The 12,766-nt window shown below is 44.7% G+C and overlaps 1 protein-coding gene across 1 annotated transcript in view; it reads left to right on the top strand.

The window, feature by feature from the left end:
• Window positions 1-12,766, top strand: part of phldb2b (pleckstrin homology-like domain, family B, member 2b) — a 69,029-nt gene that overhangs the window by 48,617 nt on the left and 7,646 nt on the right. The window contains exons 10-17 of the mRNA XM_080020204.1: window positions 2,827-2,970; window positions 3,644-3,781; window positions 5,782-5,910; window positions 9,716-9,871; window positions 10,560-10,670; window positions 11,132-11,221; window positions 12,026-12,178; window positions 12,434-12,655. Coding sequence (XP_079876330.1) covers window positions 2,827-2,970; window positions 3,644-3,781; window positions 5,782-5,910; window positions 9,716-9,871; window positions 10,560-10,670; window positions 11,132-11,221; window positions 12,026-12,178; window positions 12,434-12,655 — 1,143 coding nt within the window. The remainder of the gene's footprint in view (window positions 1-2,826; window positions 2,971-3,643; window positions 3,782-5,781; window positions 5,911-9,715; window positions 9,872-10,559; window positions 10,671-11,131; window positions 11,222-12,025; window positions 12,179-12,433; window positions 12,656-12,766) is intronic.

Here is a 12,766-nt window from a genome sequence, read left to right as displayed (position 1 = left end):
CTCACAGACCATTTCATAAGGTCAGTTATGTCCAAATTTGTCACATTTTGGTAAACTTAGTGTCTAAATATAAACCTGATGGCAACTGCATGTCAACACACAGTGTGACGTAGTGTATAGCCAGGGAAATACTGCTGTTCAATACTGTGGAAAAGAAGAGAGGAAAGAGAAGTCGGAAGTGAACTTCACGCCATAGATAACATATTTAAAAACGTTCCAGTTAATTTGAGGAATTGTAAGATCGACTTGTATACATAGAATTCTAAGAGCTTGGTGTTGCAATATCAAATTGGGAGGTCCTCGCAACACCCTGTACTGTCCGGTGTGCTGCGGTTAGATGTGAGCGGGAGGTGGTGTGTGAGGAGCGGGACTCATCGCCTACCTCCACGTCAACAGGACCCCCTTGCCTGAGGTTTAATTGTGGCTCAATTATGCTTAATGTGGGAAATGTCACACTCTTACCTCCGAGAGAGGGAGAGAGAGAGGGAGAGAGAGAGAGAGAGATCAACTCCTGTTGTACCTTCAGTGCCACTAGGTGAACACCGATGGCAGATATTTACATGGCAGTCCACTTATTAGATTAGAGAGGGCTAAAAGTGACCAGCTAGAATTGGCAGCTGCCGTGTGTGTGCCTCAATCTTCGGCCTAAAAGTGTCTGGAACAGGACGACTGCTGCAGCCACGGACACCGTTGATGTGTCGTTAGAACCGGGACGTCGCATCTCGTGATTTAAATGTCCATATGCGGGGCGGAAATGAGTGAAAAAACCAACTATATTTGACCGGAACGATGAAAACTTCCGTTCGGGTAATAGAGCGAGATGAGTTTGTGGAGTAAGGCGCTTTGTGACATCATCATCCAATTTGCTGTAAATGTGCAGGTTACAGCTCTATTTCCACAGACAACACAGTGAGTTATAACAATGACAAGGTTTGGTTTAAAGAGAAAAATTGACGATCGTTTTAAAGAAACTCAATGTACGTGCAGCTTCATAAATTGAATTCGTAACTAACACAACTAAAATGGACCTTGTGTATTGCTGCCTGCAGCTATATTATTATTATTATTATTATTATTATTGTTATTATTATATTAATATTGTTCAGGGTAAATTCTCAGAATTTTGAAATCTAAAACTATCTGGAACACAACATCAGCAGAATCTATCTAGTTTCAACCGGCATGTCACAAACACCTATGGGTTAAAGTTTCATCCAAACGGATCCACATAAGGAACAGAACTTATTTGAAAACTAAACAACTTTGACACGCAAATATTCAGGTGGTCCTGCTTTACTGACATGCCACTCTTCGTAAACAAAATTCATTCGATTTACAGTAAGATATTATATGACGTCATAGTATTATTTACTATAAATGTACAGATTCCGATTAAGAATGTCCATTGCCACCGTGTCCAGTGTGGTGTGGACGCCATCACTCCGTAGTGGTTAGAGATGACAAACTATGCGTTTTACGTGTATATTTATGTACTTTCTTAGCTGGTAGATCTGTTCAATTGATATTTTATTTCTGTTGTACCCATTACTTTACTGGGTTAATGAAACATACGCAAAACAGTAGTCCACAAAAACTGTTCATCGGAAAAATAGAAGCCTTGCAACCGTAATTATTCAAAGAAATACCCCAAGTTTTTCATGGAAACCTAAGTTATTCACAATGTAATCCAAATGTCAAGCTGTCGTTTTAAATATTCACTTCCCAAACATTGGTTTTTTTTTTTATTTAATCAACTTCACAACTACAGGATGTTTATGAACACTGTTTACTCTGACAATTTCATACAAGTTGTCCATTTTCTTTTTTTTTTAATTTTAACTTAAGATTTCCATTTTAATAATTGGGGGGGGGGTCTCTGCCCACTGGTAGGGGTTTGGGGAGAGTCTTTCTGGCGCTGGATTTCCAACATGGCAAGAATCATTACTAATAAACCTCAAAAGAAAGGCTCGCTGGCGAGAAAGGATAAATAATTCATCAACAATGATTGCGAGCGCAGGAGGAATGAGGCTTCGCTCTCCTGATCGGCTGACGGGCCTGCGTGCCGATCCCTCTCTGTAAGACAGACAAACGTTAAGAAAGCCCCAAGCTGCCGTCTGCAGCCGCGGCTTGACCACGCCCGCTCGGTCCGCCACAATAATATACAGTCATTATTTGTCGTGTGATCTTAATAAATACTGTGATATTTCTTTTGATTGTTTGGTGATTTTGTCGAGCTGTTTTGGACAACTGTTTAATAAAACAATAAATTTGACTTGTCTTGGCAAGCTAGATAATTGATGGGGGGTTGGGCTCTAACAAGCAATGAAAATTTAAAACCTCAGAGACTTGAAACTTGCCGTATAGGTGTCATTCCTCATGCGGAACGAATTTGCCTCAAGAACATAAAGTCCGTCTGGGTTGATTTTTGTGTTGGAAAAATCTTTTCATGAACCTTAAATCCAAGACCAATAAAACCATTTGGTATGCACGTTCCATGGACATACCCGAACAAAGTTACTAGAAAGCCAAGAGATTGGATATGGGATGTTTGAGATATCGGCCAATGAAATTCTGATTTGACGTTGCAATATCTATTCTAAGTCCACATTACATTGGCATAGGACCTTGCAATTTGGTGGGCCCACCAAGGGACAGCGCTCCCAGGGACTGTACCAGGTTTGACATTGATAGCAAAAAACAATAAAGCCGCTGTAACGCCTATTCTGGAAATCATGACATGGGCCTATGAAATTTGAAAATTTGGAATTATTATTATATTGCATCCACTGTGTCAAACAACGTGTCATATGGTGATTTCATTCTCAGGTCTCTGAGGGCTTGGTGGGAGGCCGTCGGGTGGAGGAGTCCAAGCGGGTGGAGGAGGAGAGGATCCAGGTGCTGAACAACATAGAGGAGCTGGAACAGAAGATCAAGGAGCTCGAGAACCAGATGGAGGAATCCATCCGAGAGGTGGGCCGAAGGGGACAGGGTGGAGGTGGTGGGTGGAGGGAGGTGGGGACATATTGACTTGGTCCCTCTCAACAACTCACATTGCAACATATTTTAGCCTCATTATCGATCTTTTCTCAAAGTGAAAAGTCCAGTAGGGCTGGTAATCAGAATCCCATATACTTTTTATGGTGTCGGCCAAATTGCCTCAACACAATCTCTTTAATACTTGACAAGTTTATCTCTTCAGTGTCCGAGAGCCTAAAACAATACTAAGGCTTTGCACTTAATGCATACGTGAATGCACCGTGTCATTCTCTGCGGTTTAGAGAAGGTTTTGGAAAAATAGTATTCTTACAGAAAAAAAAAAGTATTCTTAAGGAACCGGTATTAAAGTTCTGGTGATACCCTGCCCAAATTTCTCAACCCCTACAGTATTCTTCATTGAATAAGCTCCAATATCAAAAAATACCATTCCGTGTATCTTGGAAGAAAAAATGTATTTACAAAATGTTGTATTTAAAAGAACATTAAAAAACTGTATTTAAAAATATATATATATATTTTTGCAGTTAAGAAGCAGACGGCAGGGTTTGCGGTTAAAAATAGTCACATTGGAAGTGCACGGATCGATAGACTGATTGATAGACCGATCGATCGTCGGCCGAGTGGCCGTCGGGTGCTCGTTTCCCAGGTGGAGGTGGAGCGCGCTCTGGTGGAGGCCGAGCAGGAGTCGGAGATCGCCGCACTCCAGCAGGAGAAAGACGCCCTGGAGATGCTCCACAGCAAGATGGCCCACCTGGAGACCCACGCCCAACAGGAGAAAGACAAGGTCGGTAGAACGGTGCCGGATACGGTAAACCAATAGGGTGAAAACCCCTAGATTTACTTTTGAATTATCTTTATCGTTCGGCAAACATAGGCATCCTTAGTGAGCGAGAAATATAGGAGTGACGAGCTTGAACCCCCCGATTGGATGTAAGAGTAGAGCCCAACAGGTGGATGTCTGGGAGGTGGAGGGAGGGCAGCAACACAGCAAGCAAGCAGGCAGCAAAGCAGGATGGCATGAGGGACTGGCTACTTAAAAAGGCTGGCCCATCTAAGGGCGTGGAAGCATGTGGCGTCGTCGAGTTGTCCGACAGAATTAGCGCTTCGAGCTACGCCTCATTTAAAATATGAAATAGGGAGGAGGTACAATGTATGGGGGTTCTACTAAGATATTACTTATTAAGACAGAATACCTGTGAACTGCATGGAGTTACTATGCTACGAAGACACTTTTCGTTAACGACTAATAAATGAACAGGAAGCCACAGCTACAGCTTTCCCTTCAAAACCGTTCGTTCTATTCAAAGTCAAGTTGAGTCGCAGCTTTGACGATTCAAAATTAAGTTGCACATGTCTAGGGCTGCACGCGACTCTGATTTTTTTCAGTCTTATCGCATTCGGCTGTTCAATGTGAATATTCGACTATTTGGCTTAAAACACAATACAGTGCTTAAAATACATCTAGAATTAAAACACATTGTTCTTAGTTGTTTTTTATTTAATTTAGGTTTATCTTTAAGTTAATCGATCGCGGGTGGCATCTTGGACGGATAAAAAAATAATCTTCTATCTGTTGTATCCTGTTGTTGTAATGCACACTCAAAGACAAAAAGGAAAACTATTGGAGTTGAAGAATCTCAGTAGAGTGACGGATCTCCGACTGATGATTCTTTCAGGGGGCAGCCCTACACATGTGACTGCCACCCCTGAGCATATCAGGGGTGGCAGTCTGCTGGACTAGTCTGCTGGACTCGGACGAGACCGTGTACACTCGTTTGCATGTGCACATGCTTGTGTGTATTGGCATGCTGATCCACACACACACACACACACACACCCACACACACACACCCACACACACACCCACACACACACACAGACAAACAAATATACTGAGAGGTCATGTGACCAGCTGATAGAAGCTAATCCTCCTCACGCCCTCTGTGGTCCAAATATACAGCTGCTAATACTGTCTAGTGTTTAGCGGTCACACTAACACCTCATATCAATGACAAGGTGGGTCAGTGAATAAATGGGTGCAATGGTGGTTGTGCGTGCATGTGCATTTATATGCAGAATGGTAGGAACGGTGCATGTGTTTCCAATTCCCACTCGTGTGTGTGTGTGTGTGTGTGTGTGTGTGGCGCGCGCACGCGTGTCTGCGTGTGTGTGCGCGCGCGCGTGCGTGAGTGCACGTCGCGTGCGCGAGTGCACGTCACGTGCGCGTTCCAGTTTTGGCACGTTCTCCCGTGTTGGGGCTTAAGTTTCGTCCGGCCACCCCCTCCCAGTCGGTAGATAGATGACACGACGCCGCCATGGGTGGGGTGAGGTGGAGGTGGAGATGGAAGGGAAGCCTGGGAGGCGTGGGCTTCGAGGTTTCAAAACGCATAAAAAAAATACAATAAAATAAGAGGAAGCTGACGTTGAGTGTATGGTGTGTCGCATTTTGTTCGGGGCTGACAGTTGAGGCTGGTGAGTGCTCCCTCCATTAATTAAACCATCCCACCTCCACCACCCGGACCCCCCCCCCCCCCCCCATCTAACCCGACCACCCGTCTTTACTCCTCTTCTTCCTCCACAACTCCCTACCTCGTTCCCCTCCCCTCCCTCTCGGCCGACATCGCCATCCTCGTTGCCGTAGTAACTAACTGTGCCCCCCTTCCACTCCCACTAACGTTGCCATCCTCTTTCTGTCCCGTGTGTGTGTGTGTGTGCGTGTGTGTGTGTGTGTGTGTGTGTGTGTGTGTGTGTGTGTGTGCGTGCGCGTGTGCGCGTGCGCGTCAGGCTTGTGAGCTTCTGCGTGCAGAGAGGGACAGGGTAGAGAGGTTGGCTCTGAGTGTGTGTGAGCAGCGTTCCCAACTGGACAGCTGCCCCGAGGCTACCAAGGAGCCCCTGCAGGAACAGCTTGCAAGGGTCAGTACACACACACACACACACACACACGAACCCACACACATAATACACACACACATGATACACAGGTGAATGATGCAGACTTGCATGTGTGAAAGTTATCACTATAATTTTGCATGCAAATGGACATTCAAAGGGGCACACACACACACACACACACACACACACACACTCGTACAAAAAACAGGCACGCACGCACGGACGCGCACACACACACACACACACACACACGCACACACACACACACACACACATTTTTCCCGCTTCCTCTCCGCCCGGTGCCTCGGCCTGTCCCCGCCTTTTTGGGTCTCACGCCATCTCAAACCAAGCTCTCCTCCTCCTCCTCTCTGACCTCTCTTTTTGAATGCGGAAAACAATTCATTTTAGTTCGCCCACGAAGAGGTTCTGAGCCTGTATAAAGTTTCGGCGGGGTTCTCCTCGTCAGCATTGGAAAGTTTTGAAACTCTTCGATCAGACTGCTCCCTTGGCCTGTTTGCAGGAATTTGTTTTTATTTGAAACCGCGGCAGTTCTGAAGCGTTAACGGCGCTGTTTATGTTACTGGACAAGGCGGTGTTCGAACGCCCCTGGCGGAGGGTGGCAGAATTGCAGGGGGGTCAAAAATAAAAGATTAAAAAGTAGGCCTCCAATATATATTTTAAGCACTATTTTGGCATGATTAATTGAATTTAATGCAATGTGTTTATTTAAAAATTCTAAATTTAACTGGATAATAGTTGAAAATAATACAATTGGTTCATATTTAAATTTATTTTCATTAATTGTTTTCATTATAATTATTATTTCTATATTATTTTCAAAAAGCGGGCCTTTTTATATATATTTTAAGCACTAATTTGGCATGACTAATTACATTTCATGAAATAGGTTTATTTCAAGTTTCTAAATCTAACTGGATAATAGTTTAAAATAATACAATTTGTTCATATTTTAATATTTTTGTTTATATTTTATTTAATTTCATTATTATTATTATTATTATTACTATTACTATCCTTATTTTTTTTTTTTTTTTGGGCACCTTTCTGCCTCCGTTAGCCTGTGTGAAGAGGCAATAAAAGCCACAAATGAATGTGACGGGATTTACTGTAAACTACATTAGTTTGTGTCCGGCACATTTTATATTTGTACTTTTTGGGAGAAGAAATCGCCAGTCAGAGGTAACTTTCCAATCAACTGAAGCTTTTCACTGCACGGTGTTGGATTTGATCAGTGGGCTAAAACAGCCTTTCTTTCTAATGTGTGCGTGAGACCGTGGTCGTCTCGGTCAGTAACAGTAAAACCTTTTTGAGAAGCTTTATACACGTGGGCCTCAGACCTTGTGTGTGTGTGTGTGTGTGTGTGTGAGCGCGTGCGTGCGCGTGCACGGTCTGACATCGTTCTCTGAATGATGGGTTTTGTGTTTTGCGACAAACCCAGGGATCCAGGATGTGTTTCTTGGGGCAGATGGGGGTAAACTGCATTTGTTTGCGATGCCCTGAGTGTTGAAAATAATCCAGTTTTCAGGAATTAGTGAATGAAATATGACCATGGAAATATGGATACAAGCTCAGTTTATCATGAATTTTTACGGTGGTTAGAAAGTCGTGACCGCACACTGAATGGCAACCTTTCATTTCATATTAAGAAATTAAAAGGAAAATCCTTGTACAGTATATAAGATAAGATCACATAAGATAAAACTTCCAGTGTCGCAGCAGCAAAAAACAGTGCACGTTGCAAGAAACGCATAGGAAGTAAGATGGAGATGACAATACAATCTGAAAATAAAATGAACATATGTACACACCTATCCTCAGAGTAACCATGGAGTAGTGTTGTGCTAACTGGGTAACTAGGGTTCTTACCAGGTCCTTGAGGTGCTTGAAGTGCTTGTATTTCGTCCTCAGAAATGTAAAAAAAAAAAAAAAAAACGATCATAGAGATGTGATAATTCCCCTGGTTTTGTTATTCAGATCATAACCTGATAAAACGTTTTCCAGAATCACTTAGATGATGTCAGGGAACTGTACATTTAATCCAACCTGGTTGGAAATAGCCACCAGTAGATGACAATGAGATCAATAAGAGACATCAATATATACTGTAATAGATACACTAATATAAATAATAGGCAAATTCAAGTTCAAATTCAAGAGATTATTTGTCACATACGGTCATACATATATGCAGTGAAATGTCATGACACCCGGTGATTACGCACAATGTCGAAATCGAAAAATACTAAAAAATGAGGCTAAGTTGGATTATATATTTTTTTGCGTGTCCTTGAAAATAAAATAAATACTTAAAAAATGAATAGAATTTTGTGATGCCTGAATGAACCCTGTAATACCCCCTTTCCCACTGCGCCAAAAACCCACTTATATCCGGCGTTTGTCATGAGTGGGAAAGGTAACACCCGGATTTCAGTCCCGGGACATATGACCCTGCAATAGAAACAGGTTTTTTACCGGCTCCAGCCCTGATCGGCTCTGATGGAAACATGACAACCGGGATATCCGAGTATCGTGCGATCATTTCATATCCCACTAAGAATCCAAAATCAGAAGTTACTGACTCTTTTTTTTTTTCCCCGCACACGGGGGCCATGAAATGTTTTGAGTGTGGGGACGACTCTCTGGGGGCCGCAGCGGAGAGCCCCCGCGCTTCCCGCCGGGCTCAGGGCCACTCCAGCTGCTTCTACCCTAGTGCCGGGTCGTTCACGAATGATCCCACATCTTTTGAACGGCTCTTCAGGGAACCGAGTCTCGCTGGGTGATGAGACGTTTTGTTTTTTTGTTTTTTTGTTTTTTTCCAAGCTTTACAGTTTTATGTCGTTGTTTGTTTAAGTTGCCGTCTCTTCTACTGTTTTTTTTTTTCCCCCAGTCACAGTGGCAACACGACACACCCCTTTTCTGGCGTGTTTGTGACATCACGCCAGGGGGGGGAAAAAAACGGCATTTGTCGTGGCAATGGGAACGGCCTCAATAGCCTATTTAAGCGGGTTTGCCCGCGTTTAAAAAAAACCTGGGTATACCTGCTAATTTTGGTGTTAAAACGGTATGACTAGTGGTCGTGAGCCCAATGTGGACAAACAGCAGTTACGTAAATACGTAAAATTGTAAGTCGCTTTGGATAAAAGCGTCTGCTAAATGACTAAATGTAATGTAATGTAATGTAAATAAGTAAGTACGTGTACTTAGTAGCAGTGTAGTAATAACACAACACACACAAACACAACAGCACTACAGACAGTGTCAGTCCAGTGATAATTATATAGCTATAACTTTAAATAAGTATATAATATTTACTATTAATAATGGGTGGCATTATAATGACAAATATAATATAGTAGTATAAAGTACAGTATAGCATGACATAACAGTACTGTATAGTGATCTGGTAATAATATAGTATAAAAAAGTATAATGCAGAGTTATAGTATTATAACGATTGTGCACTTAGAGGATTCTGCATTCGGCAAAGTGTGTGCGTGTGTGCGTGTGTGTCTGTGTGTGCGTGTGTGTGTGTGTGTGTGTGTGTGTGTGTGTGTGTGTGTGTGTGTGCGTGTGTGTGTTGCCTCAAGTTCACCTTCTGAAAATCAGGTGTCTGTCTGGGATGGCGTTCCCATGATTTCCTGCATCTGATCAGGTGTTTGGGATGAATGCACCTCTTGTGTTTGTTCCCTTTTCTTTCCCTAATGTGGAGGCTTGCGTACATTTAAAAAAACAATAGTAATTGTGTGTGTGTGTGTGTGTGTGTGTGTGTGTGTGTGTGTGTGTGTGCGTGCGTGCGTGCGCGCAGGACTCCGAGGTGCTGGAGGCGGAGACAAAGCGCTTCGAGGACCTGGAGTTCCAGCAGCTGGAGAAGGAGAGCCGCCAGGACGAGGAGAAGGAGAACCACACGCAGCAGATCCTCCGCGACGTGGCCGACTACCAGCGCAGCACGGTCACGCGCAAAGTAGGGGACGTTAGATGACGTAGAAATAGATTTTGGGAAGCGGGGTGGGGAAATTCTATCCATTACGTGGTTGTTGTTTTTTTTGTTGTTGTTTTTTACGTTACACAGCTCTGTAGAATACTCGATTATGATTGGTCAATAGGGGCAATCGGCGGATGAGTTGTTTCTGAATAATGGCAGCTGTCTGTTAATAATAACCTCTCCCGCCGGGAGTACCTCGATTCACTCCGCCTACATGCTAATGTTAACACCAGCTAGTGGCGCCATCTTGTGACGCCACATAGAAACTACAGTGGAAGACTTGGAAGAGAATCTGTCCAATTTCACGTTGATAACAGTCAGTAGTTCGTCAAATGTCTGGCCAAAAATATATTCGTAGGGTGAATCGTTTGCTAGGTTGTTGTAGGCGTCTTGTTTTTCTGTTAAACTAGGAATACTAGTTAAAAGATATTTTCAAATCAATATTCCATCCCAATGTATTGTTTCATTTTTGCGATAATAACTGGTTGGCCGTGCATTATCCCTCACATGAACAGTTTCGAGTTTCTTTCTCACTTCCTACAACGTTTCTTGATCGCGACGGGATCATTTGCAGGTGTTGGAAAGATTGGACGTCCGTTTGTACGCCAGTGTCTTGCATTTATACCATGTTTACATTTACATCCGCGTTGCGTTCCCGGCACTGCAGGAGCGGCTGCTGACTCTGAAGAAACAGATGATGCAGATTAGCCAGCAAGCACAGCGGGAGAAGGAGAGCTTCTTGAAGGAGAAGGCCAACCTGGAGATGATGCTGCAGAGGGTGTGTGTGTGTGTGTGTGTGTGTGTGTGTGTGTGTGTGTGTGTGTGTGTGTGTGTGTGTGTGTGTGTGTGTGTGTGTGTGTGTGTGTGTGTGTGTGTGTGTGTGTGTGTGTGTGTGTTACTATACGTGTGAGGACCGGTCTCCGTATGAACTATTTATTTGGCTTGGAAGTGCACCAGGAACATGGGTCCTTACTTACCAGGTGTCCTTACTCGGATTCCACTTTGATACCGGTGTGTGTGTGTGTGTGTGTGTGTGTTTTGTTATACTTGTGAGGACCGGTCTCCGAATTGACTATTTCTATGTGTCCTCGCGAACCAGAGGTATTTACTCGGACCTCACTTTGAAACCTGTGTGTGCGTGCGTGTCATATCTACTTTAACAGCTGCGAACCAACTTAAAAAAAAAATAAAAAATTTGAAAGACATTTTTATGAAATCCTCTCTCCGTTGCCTTTACAGGAGAAAGAAAACCTCGCCGCTCTGGAGAGGAGGTACGCCGACCTCACCGGGGGGCAGGGCTTCGCTCTGGGCCCCGCCCACCTGAAGGAGGTGAGTTTGATTGACAGCCGTCCGGCCTCCGACGTTCACGAGAGGAATGCGTAATGGACGCGGTTTGCGGCGTCTTCACATTTGCCTCCCAGAGCGCGGCCTCTCTCGCCGGCGTGTGTGGGTCACCTAGCGACCGTCGCCGTGACACCACGTCGGCTGCTCTCTCTCCTCCTCCTCCTCCTCATCCTGCTGACTCCCGGGCCCTCTCGTCCCTTCTTTCCTCTCTCTCTCTCAGGAACGCCGAGGTAACGCTTTCTTCTGCTTCTTCGCTCCCCGCGCGGCGCCCTCCCTCGTCCTCTCCTCCCTGCTTTAAATTCCCACCGCTCAGCGTTCCCTTACTTTCCGTTTTCCCTCCTTCCTCCCTTCCGCCTTGTCTTCCCGTTTATCTTATTCTTTACACTTTTTCCGGATCTTCCCCCCCCCCCCCCCCCCCCCCCGCCTCGCAAGATATTCACGTGATCACATTTCTCGATTGCCACAGCTTTTACTCGCGTCATAACGATATAACAATGGAATTGCACTGTTTGTTCTTCAAATGATTAACGGTTGCCAAATGCACTAATTTTTGGATCTTTTTTTTTTTTCTTTAAATATTCTACATTAATTGCTTTTTAACCAATGTGAACCCCCCCCCCCAAAAAAAATGCTGCATTATTCTAACAACTAAATTGAATGACTTTACCCATCATGCATTGCCAAAATAACATTTTTTATTATTATTTTTTTAATCATGGCTGAATTGCTCTCCACTATGCCCCCACCCCCCCCCCTCCCTCCTTCTTTTCTCCACATGGTACGTTCCAGGGCTATGTCACAGTCAGTGAGATCAATGAAATGTACTCCCAGCTCGAGGTGGACGATAAACCCGCCCCCCTCCCCCCTCTGGCCACTCTCTCCCCCGAGTCTGAGTTTAGCCCCCCCCCAGACGGCAGCAGCGCCAAACCGGCGGAGGACGAGGTGTGTGTGTGTGTGTGTGTGTGTGTGTGTGTGTGTGTGTGTGTGTGTGTGTGTGTGTGTGTGTGTGTGTGTGTGTGTGTGTGTGTGTGTGTGTGTGTGTGTGTGTGTGTGTGTGTGTGTGTGTGTGTGTGTGTTAGACTTCAGTAGCCAAACCAGGTTTTTCTTTTTTCTCTCCTCCATTTTCCCGTCATCCTTCCATTCTTCTCCCGTTTCTGACCGTGTCGCTCTCTCTCTCTCTCTTTTTTTTTTCCAAAGCTTTGTCACGTCCCTTCTTCTGCTGACTGCCCCCCCTCTTCCTCCTCGTCCTCCTCCTCCTCCTCCTCTTCTTCCTCCTCTCATCCGTACCCCCGTCCCCTCCCCAAGGCGCCCTCTGTTCACTGGCCAGAGAACATGGTGTCCTACCGGGAGCCCTCCCCCCTCCCCGACTCCCCTCCTCCCCCCCTTCCTGTCAAAAAACACCGCCACCGCCACAGGCAGGTAAAATGTGTGAGGTGTTTTGTATGTGCGTGCGTGCTTGTGTGTTCCTGACATTGAGTGACGCTCTTTTGAAGACGTACTTACTTTTTGGGTGCCCCCCCCGTCCATCAG

The sequence above is a fragment of the Zeus faber genome, assembly GCF_960531495.2.
Source record: "Zeus faber genome assembly, chromosome: 19".
Lineage (NCBI taxonomy): Eukaryota > Metazoa > Chordata > Actinopteri > Zeiformes > Zeidae > Zeus > Zeus faber.
This window is presented reverse-complemented; position numbering and strand designations above follow the sequence as displayed.